At 38.6% G+C, this 13,913-nt stretch overlaps 1 protein-coding gene across 1 annotated transcript in view; it reads right to left on the reverse strand.

Annotated features, from left to right (window-relative positions):
• LAMB4 (laminin subunit beta 4) overlaps positions 1–13,913 on the reverse strand; it is a gene marked incomplete at both ends in the record, with an annotated part of 184,994 nt that overhangs the window by 30,657 nt on the left and 140,424 nt on the right. The window contains 3 exons of the mRNA XM_082256455.1: positions 5,249–5,387; positions 6,891–7,089; positions 7,925–7,999. Of these exons, the coding sequence (XP_082112581.1) occupies positions 5,249–5,387; positions 6,891–7,089; positions 7,925–7,999 (413 nt within the window). The remainder of the gene's footprint in view (positions 1–5,248; positions 5,388–6,890; positions 7,090–7,924; positions 8,000–13,913) is intronic.

The raw sequence follows: 13,913 nt of genomic DNA on the forward strand, positions 1-13,913 counted from the left end.
AAAAAATAAGTTCTTTTAAAGAGTCAATCAAACTTATTTCTTTTGCTGCCAGAGCCGTTTTTGCATTTTTTGCACACGTTTTAAAAATCTATTTAGGCCGAAAGAATAAATAAAACCCCCAAACATTATATATTATATATTTCTGAAAGCAGACGCCTAGAGAATACAGTAGTGCAATGGTTTTTGAAACCCAAAATTTCAGTAAAAAAAAAAGACTCCAACATTAATTTTAGGGCACACATATGCAATAGATTACACTGAGTAAATATCGGCGCATGCACCACCACTGAATAAAGCTGCTGACACTCAAAAGTTAATCTACATAACTAAACAAAGATCAATATCAAAAGAAATTAGTGCAGCGCTAAAAAGTTAATAAAAATTATTAGAAGTGGAAATAGTCCATGCAGAAGAGGAAGGGGCCCGTGTGGATAAAGATGCACTCAAAGATGATTCTATAATCTTGCAACTTCTATAGTGACAGCAAATCCACCACCAGATAAGGTTGGCCTCTCACCTCAAAGCTCTGACCACAAAGGGTCAGAATAATTTCCACTTGCTACCGAAACCGATGATAGAACCTTTGGCAGGATGGATGGATGGGATGATCCCAGCTACTCCAGATACCTTCAGGTAATATCGACCAGACAATCCAAATACTTGCTCTCTAATGGTGTGTCTCAAAGAAAGGGCAAGGGATTGCATATGGTGAAGTACGTTTTAACACATTTATTAGGTAAAAAGAAGAAAGCCTCTTACATAAAAACAGCAGACAACAGCAATCAGCAAGCTCTCTGGCTGGATACAGCAATCAGACGATTCCTCGAGCGGCTCCGTGAGACGGCGGGTGACGTCACGGCTCCTCCCTTCCGCACGCGTGACGTCCCATAAGAGGAGGGACTTCCTCAGCGGCATCTTGCAATGCAATCCCTTGCCCTTTCTTTGAGACACACCATTAGAGAGCAAGTATTTGGATTGTCTGGTCGATATTACCTGAAGGTATCTGGAGTAGCTGGGATCATCCCATCCATCCATCCTGCCAAAGGTTCTATCATCGGTTTCAGTAGCAAGTGGAAATTATTCTGGTGTGTTTGACCCTTTGTGGTCAGAGCTTTGAGGTGAGAGGCCAACCTTATCTGGTGGTGGATTTGCTGTCACTATAGAAGTTGCAAGATCATAGAATCATCTTTGAGTGCATCTTCATCCACACGGGCCCCTTCCTCTTCTGCATGGACTATTTCCACTTCTAATGATTTTTATTAACTTTTTAGCGCTGCACTAATTTCTTTTGATATGCAATAGATTACCCGATTTATGGTAAAATATAAAAGACGAGGTTGCGCTGAGAAAATAGATACCCAACATGTCAAGCTTTAAAATTGCATGCACCCGTGACATGGGGACAAACTTCAGTACCCTATATTATTCATAGGCAAAGCTTTAAAAGCCCCTACAGGTCATCCATTTAACCATGGGCTATGGTGCTAGAATTATTGCTCTCACTCTGGTGTGCATGGCGATATGTAACATGTAGTGCAATCAAGATTTTCATGAATAGGCACCCCTGACGCATGTATTTACATTCGTATGTGTGTCTATGTGAGGGTGGATGAGCTCAAAAATTTGGGGAACACTTTTTAATTTTTTTCCAAACTTTTTTTATCACATAGGGGACAGCAGACAGTTGACCAAGAGTATGTGTAAACCCCCCCCCCCCCCCCCTGCTCCAGACGTGAATACATTTTAGTTGGAGTTTGTTTTCAATCATAAACTATAGTAAAACAAAGCCCCCCCACTTACATTAGTGTCCCCAACAGAGTCCCCCTTGCATCAGAATCCTCCCTTAAATCAGAGTCACCCCTTGTATAAGAGCCCCCAGCAGAGTCCCCTCTCATCAGAGCCCCTCCTCCATATCAGGATCCCCATCAGACTCCCCTCTACACTTGTGTACATGTCTACTGCTTTGTTTCTCTGCTATCAGCATGAATCACTTCTAACAACATTTCCTGACACCAAGAGAAAAAAGGTGACAGGGCAGGGACCTCCAGCTGATTGACAGACTCAGCTCTGTTCCTGTATGCTATGTGGAGGGGGGTGTGTCCTCTCCCTCCATTCAGCTCTCAGAGCTCTCCTCACTGAGCTCTGCAGAGTGTAACTTCAACTCTTCGCCTCCTGTTTTCTGAACTCAAGTTTCATAAATTCTAGACTTTGAATGGATATAGAGAAGAGAAGACTGCATATAGGCAGATACAACTTGGATGATTTGTTTCATCTCTGTGTATCACCTGAGGCCAGTCACTTCACTGGGTATTTGTGAGGGTATACAACCACTTTTAAGAGAATCTGTAATTTTGTCCAATCGGGTCAGAGTGACAAATTCCCATGATATGGGAACTAGGGATGATCGAACTTTTCAAAAGTTCGGTTCCACCAGAACACCCGGATTTCAGAACCCCATTGAAATCAATGGGACCCGAACTTCGGTAATCAAAAAACACCATTTTGAAGCCCTAAAACCCAATAAATGCCCCTAAAAAGTGCCTACGGTTCTGGGTCATGCCCCAGGGACTATTAATCACACAAAAAAAAATTCTTAAAAAATTGTCATTTTTGATAGAGAGCCAATTATTGAAAAAATTATTGAAAAAAATAAAAATGAGATTTCTTTTGATTTAGTGTCTGGGGGTCTAAAAAATGTACCTGTGAAGTTTCAGCTCTGTAGCATGTCCAGAACCAGAAAAAAAAGATTGTTTGTATTAGAACACTTATAGAACAGGGATATGGCTCCGCTATTTTCACACCTTGCCGGTTTTGTAGCAAGCGTTTTTTTGGGCATTTTTTGGGGGTTATTGGAGGCAGGCATAACATCAGAACTTCTGTGTAGGGGTATATATATGCACACACACTTATATGTATATATACACATACACATATATAGGTGTGAAAGTAGCAGAACACTATACTTGCGCTAATGAAATAATTAACACCAATATGTCTCCGCTCCTATCACACCTATATATGTGTATGTGTAAAATACATATAAGTGTGTGTGTATATATACCCCTATACAGAATTTCAGATGTTTTGCCTGCCTCCAAAGACCCACAAAAATGAACAAAAAAAATCCGGCAATAACACACCTGGGCATTTTTTTTTTGGCGCAGGCGTTTTTTTGGGCATTTTTTGTGGGTCTTTGGAGGCAGGCAAAACATCTGAACTTCTGTATAGGGGTATATATACACACACATGTATGCATATATGCACCTACACACATATAGGTGTGAAAATAGCAGAACACTATGCTTGCGCTAACGAAATAATTAACACCAATATGTCTCCGCTCCTATCACACCTATATATGTGTATGTGTATATATACATATAAGTGTGTGTGTATATATACCCCTATACAGAAGTTCAGATGTTTTGCCTGCCTCCAAAGACCCCCAAAAAAATGCCCAAAAAACCCCCCTGCAATAACACACCTGGGCGTTTTTTTTTTTGGCGCAGGCGTTTTTTTGGGCATTTTTTGGGGGTCTTTGGAGGCATGCAAAACATCTGAACTTCTGTATAGGGGTATATATACACACACACTTATATGTATATATACACATACACATATATAGGTGTTATAGGAGCGGAGACCTATGCCTGTTAATTATTTCATTAGCGCAAGCATAGTGTTCTGCTACTTTCACACCTATGTATGTGTAGGTGTATATATACATACATGTGTATGTATATATACCCCTATACAGAAGTTCAGATGTCATGCCTGCCTCCAAAGACCCCAAAAAAATGCCCAAAAAAATGCCTGCAATAACACACCTGGGCGTTTTTTTTGGCGCAGGTGTTTTTTTGGGCATTTTTTTGGGGTCTTTGGAGGCAGGCAAAACATCTGAGCTTCTGTATAGGGGTATATATACACACACACTTATATGTATATATACACATACACATATATAGGTGTGATAGGAGCGGAGACATATGCCTGTTAATTATTTCATTAGCGCAAGCATAGTGTTCTGCTATTTTCACACCTATGTATGTGTAGGTGTATATATACAGACATGTGTGTGTGTATATACCCCTATACAGAAGTTCAAATGTTTTGCCTGACTCCAAACCTCTCCTCAAAAAAGCCCTATGAACGCCTGCAGCAAAAAGCAGGCTGACCGGCGAGAAGCCATATCGCTGTTCTATAGGTGACCTCAGAGAAACGATCTTTTCTCTATAGCCATCACCCTGACATGGAAGGATTTGGTCACCCTGCCATAGCAGTCAGAGTCAGTTGACCCTACACTACACTAAGGTCACCCTGGCACTTAACACTTTCCGTACAGAAACTAGATATTAAAGCTAACTAAAGTGGAAAATAGCATCCTAACTACACTAGATATCCCTTTCCTCACACTAAAAATTGCTAAATGACACTTTGAAGCAGAAGTAACAGAACTGCTTCCACTCTCTTCCATGTCCCTGTATAACAATGCTAGGAATTTGACGGGGGCTATCTTATATACTGGGGGGCGTATTCACTAACGATTGGCCTCTGGACCCCCTAGTCACTCCAATCACATTCCTAGCATTCTCCTGCCCCCTCAATTGGCTTTTACTAATGGTTCTGGTCCAATCACGGGCTTTTAAAGCCCATTTCTTGTCCCATTGCATTTTGGTCGGTTCTGGTTGCCGAATTCCAAACTTTTTCAGCAAAAAGTTCGGAATTCGGCCGAACCTCGAACAGCCAATGTTCGGGTTGAGCCGATGGTCGACCCGAACCATTCGATCATCCCTAATGGGAACCCGATCCACTGATACTGAGCCACCCCAAGCTCCCACTACCCTACCAGCCTGTAGGAACACTAAATTTAATTTCTATGTAAGCTCTATTTCAATCGGTGTCAAAAAGGGGTAATGACCTTCTTCCCACCCTAGCATGACAGTGTATGGGTCTGTGCACTAACATTTTAGACTTAAGCTCTGTATTCTAAGGTGGAAGGGGAGAAGGTCACATATAGTTGCATACAATGGAAGTAGCTGCAGTTTCTGAGAGTTCAGACAAAAACTATGGTGGGACATTGCAAAAAAAGGCAAGCATTGCTGGTTTGAAGGAGTGCCTATAACTCTGAATAGGCAGATTGAAATATTCTCTAAAGATGTTTGTGTTTTGCATGTTAATGATATAATGATCTACTCTGTATTTTACAAAACTTGGAGTCATCTTAATATTGATATTTCATTTACAGTACCTGTGAAAGTCTGTTTCTAATGTCCATAATGTTCTTGTTTACATTTTTCAGCACAGAGCTTGTTTTTTTCTGTATATTTTCAGCTTGATTTAAATTATTTTTGATCTCATATGAACTGGGAAGGTTATCGACTGCTTTTCTAGAAAAGAAAAAAAATATAATTTAAATAAAACATTTTCAAAAATGCATGTCATCTAAAAAAGTCATTTTAAATAAACAATAATAAAGTAAATTAACAAACATCAAAGAAAAAAAAAAAGAGTAAATTGTATACGTTTTCCGTGTATTGTCTGCATATTGTCACTATGTTTTGTTATTGATACATTGTTATGATTGTCTTTTTGTCTGTATATTGTCACCTAATTACCTGTTTGTTATATATTGCCTCAGTTGTTCATTTGTTGCCTGCATTTTGTCACAATTGGCTGTTTGTTACGGGTAGTTACATAGTTAGTCTGGTTACCTCCTGTTCTGGCCAGGGATAATATAGTTTCTCTTTTCCTGATATATATCCTCTATATTTTATATTTTTTTATGTGTTCTATTGATTTTTGTTATTGGGGATTGATTCAATAGTTCCTCCTTTTCTTCTTAATACAGAGTACTTTTAAGATGATATTATTATTATTATTTTTTTATATAGAGTAGTTTAATCTAGCTGTAACAGATTGTTTGGTATTAATGTTTATATCAATCATTTTTCAATGAAACATTTGCACATCCTACGGATAATGGAGGAAATATATATATATATATATATATATATATATATATATATATATACACACACACACAGTATTTTCTATGATATCTCTATACCGAGTAATGAAAATAAGGTACTTGGAAGCTCCATTTATATTTGGGGCGTATATGATTGGCATAATATTTTGGGCCACACGATGGAGCTTATAGTGGGTCAAATCAGTATGAATATTTCAGAAGTAATAGCTTAATGTGGGTATTGAATGAAAGACTCCTCCTCCCTACTCTATGGGGTATATAGTGCATGGTGAGTTGCTGCTGTCCCCAAGCCCCCGAAGACGTCATTTTTTTAATGAAATGTGTAGGGGAGCCAGACGCTGTAATGTCATGCAGAAGTGCACTGATTGGGTTTCTGAGTTCTGAGGATACATAGCATTACTACTTTTATTGCTTTTGTTTTTGCCAACATGAATATAAACAATATTCAGATGCAGAAAATCATCAGTGTCTATCTTTTTTCTGCCCATTACCACAGACAGTGGTACCAGATGATGTGCCTGACAGGAAGAATAATGCAACAAGTAGAGCCAGCAGAACCAAGATCAGTTCCATAGAGATCCTACAAGAAACTCCTAAAGAACACCCCGTCTTCACTAAAGTGGTTTCTCTACAGGATAGCTGTGCATATATCTAAGGCCCATTTACCCCTTGGTATGTACTTTGTATTGTCTTGTCTCTGCTTACTCTATCATACAAACAATTCTTCAGCTTACCAAAAAACACTTCTGACCCATGCACCCCAGTACAACACACCTGACTATTTTTCTCTAAAACTTTGCAATAGTTGAGGCATTGCTGTGTGATGCGGAGCCCTGCATTTTGTTCCATTCTGATGCCACCCCTTCCAAATTTAAATTAATAGGTTTTAAATCATAGTTACCTTGCATTGTTTGCTTGCTGTGTAAGTTTCTTTACATCCTCCAGTTGCTTTTGGAGGTTTTTCTTGTTTTGCTGGTATTCATCACACATTTTTTTAATCTTGTTCAGCATATTGATCAATTCATAAGGCGCTGCTGGCAGCTTTATTGCAAGGACCTCATTGGCTATCTTTTCTATTTCTTCTGGGTTAATAGTAGCATCTAGAAAAAAAAAAGGAAAAAAACAAACATGTTAATGCATTGTTTATATTTTTCTTGTTCATAGAGCTTATCTGATAAATCAAGTTAATTTCTCAGGTTAAAGCATGGCCTGTTCTCTGAGCTTAAAAAAGTTAACATTTTAGCTCTTCATTTATTAAAACTCAGGATAGTCAAATTACTCTGTACCATTTTTTTTTTCTTCATTAATATTTATTTTAAATAAATTCATGCTCCTTTACAAATATATGCAGCATTGGTGCCAAGTGAAGTCTATTACTTCTTGTGGAAAATTAGTTAAATTTAAAATAAATTACTAGTTTTACACCATTAATAACCGGGCATTTTAATCATCATTTGCCTTCTTTTGTTTTGTTTGCTATTTATATTTGACTGTAATAGCAATCTGATTTTTAAAATAAATCAGTGTAAAAAAATGAAAAATTAGCGTAATAACAAGCAAATGGAAGCCTAGCATTGTGTGCCAATGTGAGTTATTTGAAGCTGCTAGACAGAAATTGGCCATGCTTTGATAAAACAACAAAATTCGATACGGCCCATATCTATTATCTACATAACCTCCAGTACTGTTCTGAATGAGTGATGGTGACAATACACTGGCATGATAAAACTTTGCTCATGTACACTAATATAGACTGGTATGCTTTCCTAATTGCAATTAGTAACTGAAAACACACTTTTTAAAGTTAACATTAAAGCCTCTATCCCTTTAGTAAATCAGCTCCTTAGTGCTTAAAAATGTGTTGGTGAAAAGTCTAAATCCCACTAAGCATATAGAGATTTTCTACCGACAAAATATGAATAGGAAAAGTCTTACCAACTTCCTGTGGCTTCTTAGGCTTGCGACCACCCAGTGCACTCTTTCCTTGACATTGGTATACAGGTATGCTGTCTGCAGATAAGCAGAGTCAGTGTAATGATAAGCAACTTAGAAATGAATTTGCACATTTATATATAAAAACCAATAACATTTTATGTGCAGTTTTTCTATACATGACCCATTAGAAGGCCTGATTGCTCACCACTGTGAGATCTATCATAGTTGTGCACTCCACCTAGAATATACAGTGGGTACGGAAAGTATTCAGACCCCCTTAAATTTTTCACTCTTTGTTATATTGCAGCCATTTGCTAAAATCATTTAAGTTCATTCTTCTTCCTCGTGAATGTACACACAGCTCCCCATATTGACGGAAAAACACAGAATTGTTAAAATTGTTGCAGATTTATTAAAAAAGAAAAACTGAAATATCACATGGTCCTCAGTATTCAGACCCTTTGCTGTGACACTCATATATTTAACTCAGGTGCTTTCCATTTCTTCTGATCATCCTTGAGATGGTTCTACACCTTCATTTGAGTCCAGCTGTGTTTGATTATACTGATTGGACTTGATTAGGAAAGCCACACACCTGTCTATATAAGACCTTCTAGATCACAATGCATGTCAGAGCAAATGAGAATCATGAGGTCAAAGGAACTGCCTGAAGAGCTCAGAGACAGAATTGTGGTAAGGCACAGATCTGGCCAAGGTTACAAAAAGATTTCTGCTGCACTTAAGGTTCCTAAGAGCACAGTGGCCTCCATAATCCTCAAATGGAAGACGTTTGGGACGACCAGAACCCTTCCTAGAGCTGGCCGTCCGGCCAAACTGAGCTATCGGGGGAGAAGAGCCTTGGTGAGAGAGGTAAAGAAGAACCCAAAGATCACTGTGGCTGAGCTCCAGAGATGCAGTCAGGAGATGGGAGAAAGTTGTAGAAAGTCAACCATCACTGCAGCCCTCCACCAGTCGGGGCTTTATGGCAGAGTGGCCCGACGGAAGCCTCTCCTCAGTGTAAGACACATGAAAGCCCGCATGGAGTTTGCTAAAAAAACACCTGAAGCACTCCAAGATGGTGAGAAATAAGATTCTCTGGTCTGATGAGACCAAAATAGAACTTTTTGGCCTTAATTCTAAGCGGTATGTGTGGAGAAAACCAGGCACTGCTCATCACCTGTCCAATACAGTCCCAACAGTGAAGCATGGTGGTGGCAGCATCATGCTGTGGGGGTGTTTTTCAGCTGCAGGGACAGGACGACTGGTTGCAATCGAGGGAAAGATGAATGCGGCCAAGTACAGGGATATCCTGGACAAAAACCTTCTCCAGAGTGCTCTGGACCTCAGACTGGGCCGAAGGTTTACCTTCCAACAAGACAATGACCCTAAGCACACAGCTAAAATAACGAAGGAGTGGCTTCACAACAACTCCGTGACTGTTCTTGAATGGCCCAGCCAGAGCCCTGACTTAAACCCAATTGAGCATCTCTGGAGAGACCTAAAAATGGCTGTCCACCAACGTTTACCATCCAACCTCACAGAACTGGAGAGGATCTGCAAGGAGGAATGGCAGAGGATCCCCAAATCCAGGTGTGAAAGACTTGTTGCATCTTTCCCAAAAAGACTCCTGGCTGTATTAGATCAAAAGGGGGCTTCTACTAAATACTGAGCAAAGGGTCTGAATACTTGTGATATTTCAGTTTTTCTTTTTTAATAAATCTGCAACAATGTCAACAATTCTGTGTTTTTCTGTCAGTATGGGGTGCTATGTGTACATTCATGAGGAAGAAGAATGAACTTAAATGATTTTAGCAAATGGCTGCAATATAACAAAGAGTGAAAAATTTAAGGGGGTCTGAATACTTTCTGTACCCACTGTATGTAAGAATATATATACCTATATAATGATGATCCTGTGAGCTACTATGATTTGAGGGTTAATGAATACTGCAGCTTTCACTAGCCACTCCCCAATCGGTCAGTGTGGATAGCTAAAAATATTTGTTTAAAGTGCTGCGCAGATTATTTGCGTCTAATGTATGACAAATCAGTGGTGAATAAAAATATATTAAAATTCCTTAATAAAAATAATTATAAAATTCCTTAATCATTGAAATATAAAAACATGCATTATTAAATCATATTAAATACATTTAAAACTGATAAATGTGATCATCGATAAACAGTGAGGAACCGATAATAAATAATGTGACAGAATGATAAAAATAATGATAAGTGATCCCAATCACCAGTGCTCTAAAGACAATCCGTTAATGACAATAAATATGACGTCTTGTCAGACGTGTCACCTCTTCTCTTGTGACCCCCCTAATGGGTGGGTCCTCACCTCACTGAGTGTGACCTCGCAGTTAAGCTTGGTCTAAAATAGCTTGGTAACCCCCACAGGGAAAAAGTAGATGGTCTCCTCCACAATCCAGGTTCCCAATCTGAGGTGTACAACTTCAACAACACTCTCACATATAGAGAAAACACATACCATGTGATAAAATGTAATTTATTGTAAAAAAAAAAACATATAGCCCTTACATGTTACTGGTGCCAGAGCATACCAATCTATCCAAGTAGGGAATAAAATACAGGGTGGTATGCTGACGAATTACAAAATTTGAGATTTTCTTTTACTTTCAGTAATAATAATAATAAACAGGACAAATAGAGAGTGTATATCTTCCTAATTGGGACATCAATAAACCTCACAGGTTTTCTAATCCATCTCCACCATATCCAAAACGAAAAAGATGTTTTGCCTTTAGTTGTACTATAAGTAGGTATGGCCACCAGAAGACATGTTGTGGCCCCTTCATGAATCATTCTATTTAATTTAGACTGCTGTTTCATTAGAGTTTGACATGTGTGATATATATATATATATGGCATATAACCAAAAACACAAAATCAGTTACATACAATACAATGGGCATATAAGTATTGGACATTGTATCAAAAAAATTATATTATTTTCTATACTCCCAGAAATTAGACCTGAAGAGGAAAATTAATCGATGGATTTTTTTAAATCCACAATTCCACTACATATTTTCTTCAATCCACTATATGTTTAATATGTGTTGAAATTTTTGTTAGCATACAAACAAAAACGTTTTAATTAAATCAATTGCAATGTACAACTTCCTTTACAATCAAAGTATAAATTTATATTTATCTCACAAAGGTGAGTACACCCCTTACATTTATGTAAATATTTGATTATATATTTTCATGTGACAACACTGAAGAACTGACACTTTACTACAATGTAAAGTATTGATTGTACAGTGTAAGTTTGCTGTTCCCTCAAAATAACTCAACACACAGCCATTAATGTCTAAACCACCGGCAACAAAAGTGAGTACACCCCTAAGACAAAAAGTCCAAATTGGGCTCAAAGTGTCAATATTTTGTGTGGCCATCTTTTTTTTTCAAGCACTGCCTTAACCTTCTTGGGCATGGAGTTCACCAGAGCTTCACAGGTTGCCACCGGTGTCCTCTTACACTCCTCCATGACGACCTCTGTATGGTCTTGGTCACCGTGCTGCAGCTCAGCAGCTCAGTTTTAGGGTCTTGTCAATCTTCTTATAGCCTAGGCCATCTTTATGTAGAGCAACAATTCTTTTTTTCAGATCCTCAGAGAGTTCTTTGCCATGAGGTGCCATGTTGAACTTCCAGTGACCAGTATGAGAGAGTGAGAGTGATAACATCAAATTTAACACACTTGCTCCCCATTCACACCTAAGACCTTGTAACACCAATGAGTCACATGACACCAGGGAGGAAAAATGGCTAATTGGGCCCAATTTAAACATTTTCACTTAGGGGTGTGCTTACTTTTGTTGCCAGCGGTTTAGATATTAATGGCTGTGTGTTGAGTTATTGCTGCAGAGGTTGAAGGGGTGGGGTTCATTGAGAGACCATGAATGCCTACATGTACTGTGAAATACTGAAGCAGAGCATGATCACCTCACTTCGGAGACTGGGCTGCAGGGCAGTATTCCAACATGATAATGACCCCAAACACACCTCCAAGATGACCACTGCCTTGCTAAAGAAGCTGAGAGTAAAGGCGATGGACTGGCCAAGCACATCTGTAAATGTAAACCCTATTGAGCATCTGTGGGGCATCCTCAAACAGAAGGTGGAGGAGTGCAAGGTCTCTAACATCCACCAGCTCCATGATGTCATCATGGAGGAGTGGAAGAGGACTCCAGTGGCAACCTGTGAAACTCTGATGAACTCCACGCCCAAGAGGGTTAAGTCATTGCTTGAAAATAAAGGTGAGCAAAAACATAAGTGAAATGTGAAATCCAAAAAAGTGACAAAGTGACAAAAATTGCATAAAAAATGATAAAAATATTATTAATCAAAAAATGAACATTGAAAGTCCGAATAAAGTGAAAAAATATTATAGTAAAAAATTAATTAAAAGTCCAACCATAAACATTCTATAAGCTGAAAAAGTGAACGAGTGAACATCCACCACCAAAGATCGTGTCGCCCACCACAAGAAAAACCTGCTTACCAAAGAGAAGGGACCCCAAGGGTCAACAACACTGGGGATATAATGATATTGTGGTGTCAGACGGGCCTCTGCTCAGTGATCCTCCAGATGGTAAGGGCTTATAACTGGATAATGATCTCCGAAAGACATAACAAAAGGTACGCCATAGTGTGATATTGTTTGGTACCTTATATTGAAAAAAAAAGTAACTTACTGTGTGTTGATGTAGTAATGGAGTGTCACCACAAGATGGCCTTTGTGGACACTTCAAGTATATGTGCCACGTCCCAATTAATCAAAATCTAAGAGAAAAATAGCTATTGCTAAAGAAATGGACTTTCTTGGCACAGTGATTGACACTAATGTCATAAAAGTTTTTTGATATTTTATTAGTAATTCATTAAAAAATTAATTTTATAGGTATACATACATCACAAAAATAGACACAGTTTATATAGAAATTGGACTAAAAACAGATCATAGCATTGCAATCATAATAGTGTGGATATCCCTCAATCACCGCTATACTTGGTAATGATCCTATAAAAGCCTGATACTTATTTTAAAGGTGATAGTAGATGCCAGTATTTATCCGGTGTTGAGGGAGCCACAATGGTATAGATGTCCTCTACATGTTTCGCGTTCGATCTAACGCTTCTTCAGGAGGATAAGGTAAATAAAAACATTTCTTATATATGAGAGATCAATATAAGATATATGAATCCAAATGACAACAGGTCACAGACTGGACTCAAGTTAGGCCAATTTATATCTGCAGTGCTGAGTGAATGGACATCCGAGGCTAGAATATCCTCTTTTATTCATCTGGAGAGTAGTAAGTTCATGTGGGTAATTTCAAGCAGCTTAGACACTTGAGAATATATAAGATATAATATCCCGTTCTGTTCAGTGTGGAGTGCAGTTACTCCCTCAGCCCTTGGAGAATAGGACAATATTTGGCAGTTCAATGAAATCTCAATATTTATCTGAGTATGTCTGTGATTCCACAAGACCGTTCAGGTGCAAGGAACCGCACTTGCTTGTATAATGTTTTTGTAAGATTGACCTAGTCCCAGAGAGCAGAGGGGTGGTATATCCCTGTTATCAGAACATCCACCACCAAAGATCGTGTCGCCCACCACAAGAAAAACCTGCTTACCAAAGAGAAGGTACCCCAAGGGTCAACGACACTGGGGATATAATGATATTGTGGTGTCAGACGGGCCTCTGCTCAGTAATCCTCCAGATGGTAAGGGCTTATAACTGGATAATGATCTCCGAAAGACATAACAAAAGGTACGCCATAGTGTGATATTGTTTGGTACCTTATATTGAAAAAAAAAGTAACTTACTGTGTGTTGAGTTATTTTGAGGGGACAGCAAATTTGTTGTCACATGAAAAGTTATGATAAAATATTTACAAAAATGTGAGGGGTGTACTCACTTTTGTGAGATACTGTATATATATATATG

Source organism: Pelophylax lessonae (genome assembly GCF_965119305.1).
Source record: "Pelophylax lessonae genome assembly, chromosome: 4".
Taxonomy (NCBI): Eukaryota; Metazoa; Chordata; class Amphibia; order Anura; family Ranidae; genus Pelophylax; species Pelophylax lessonae.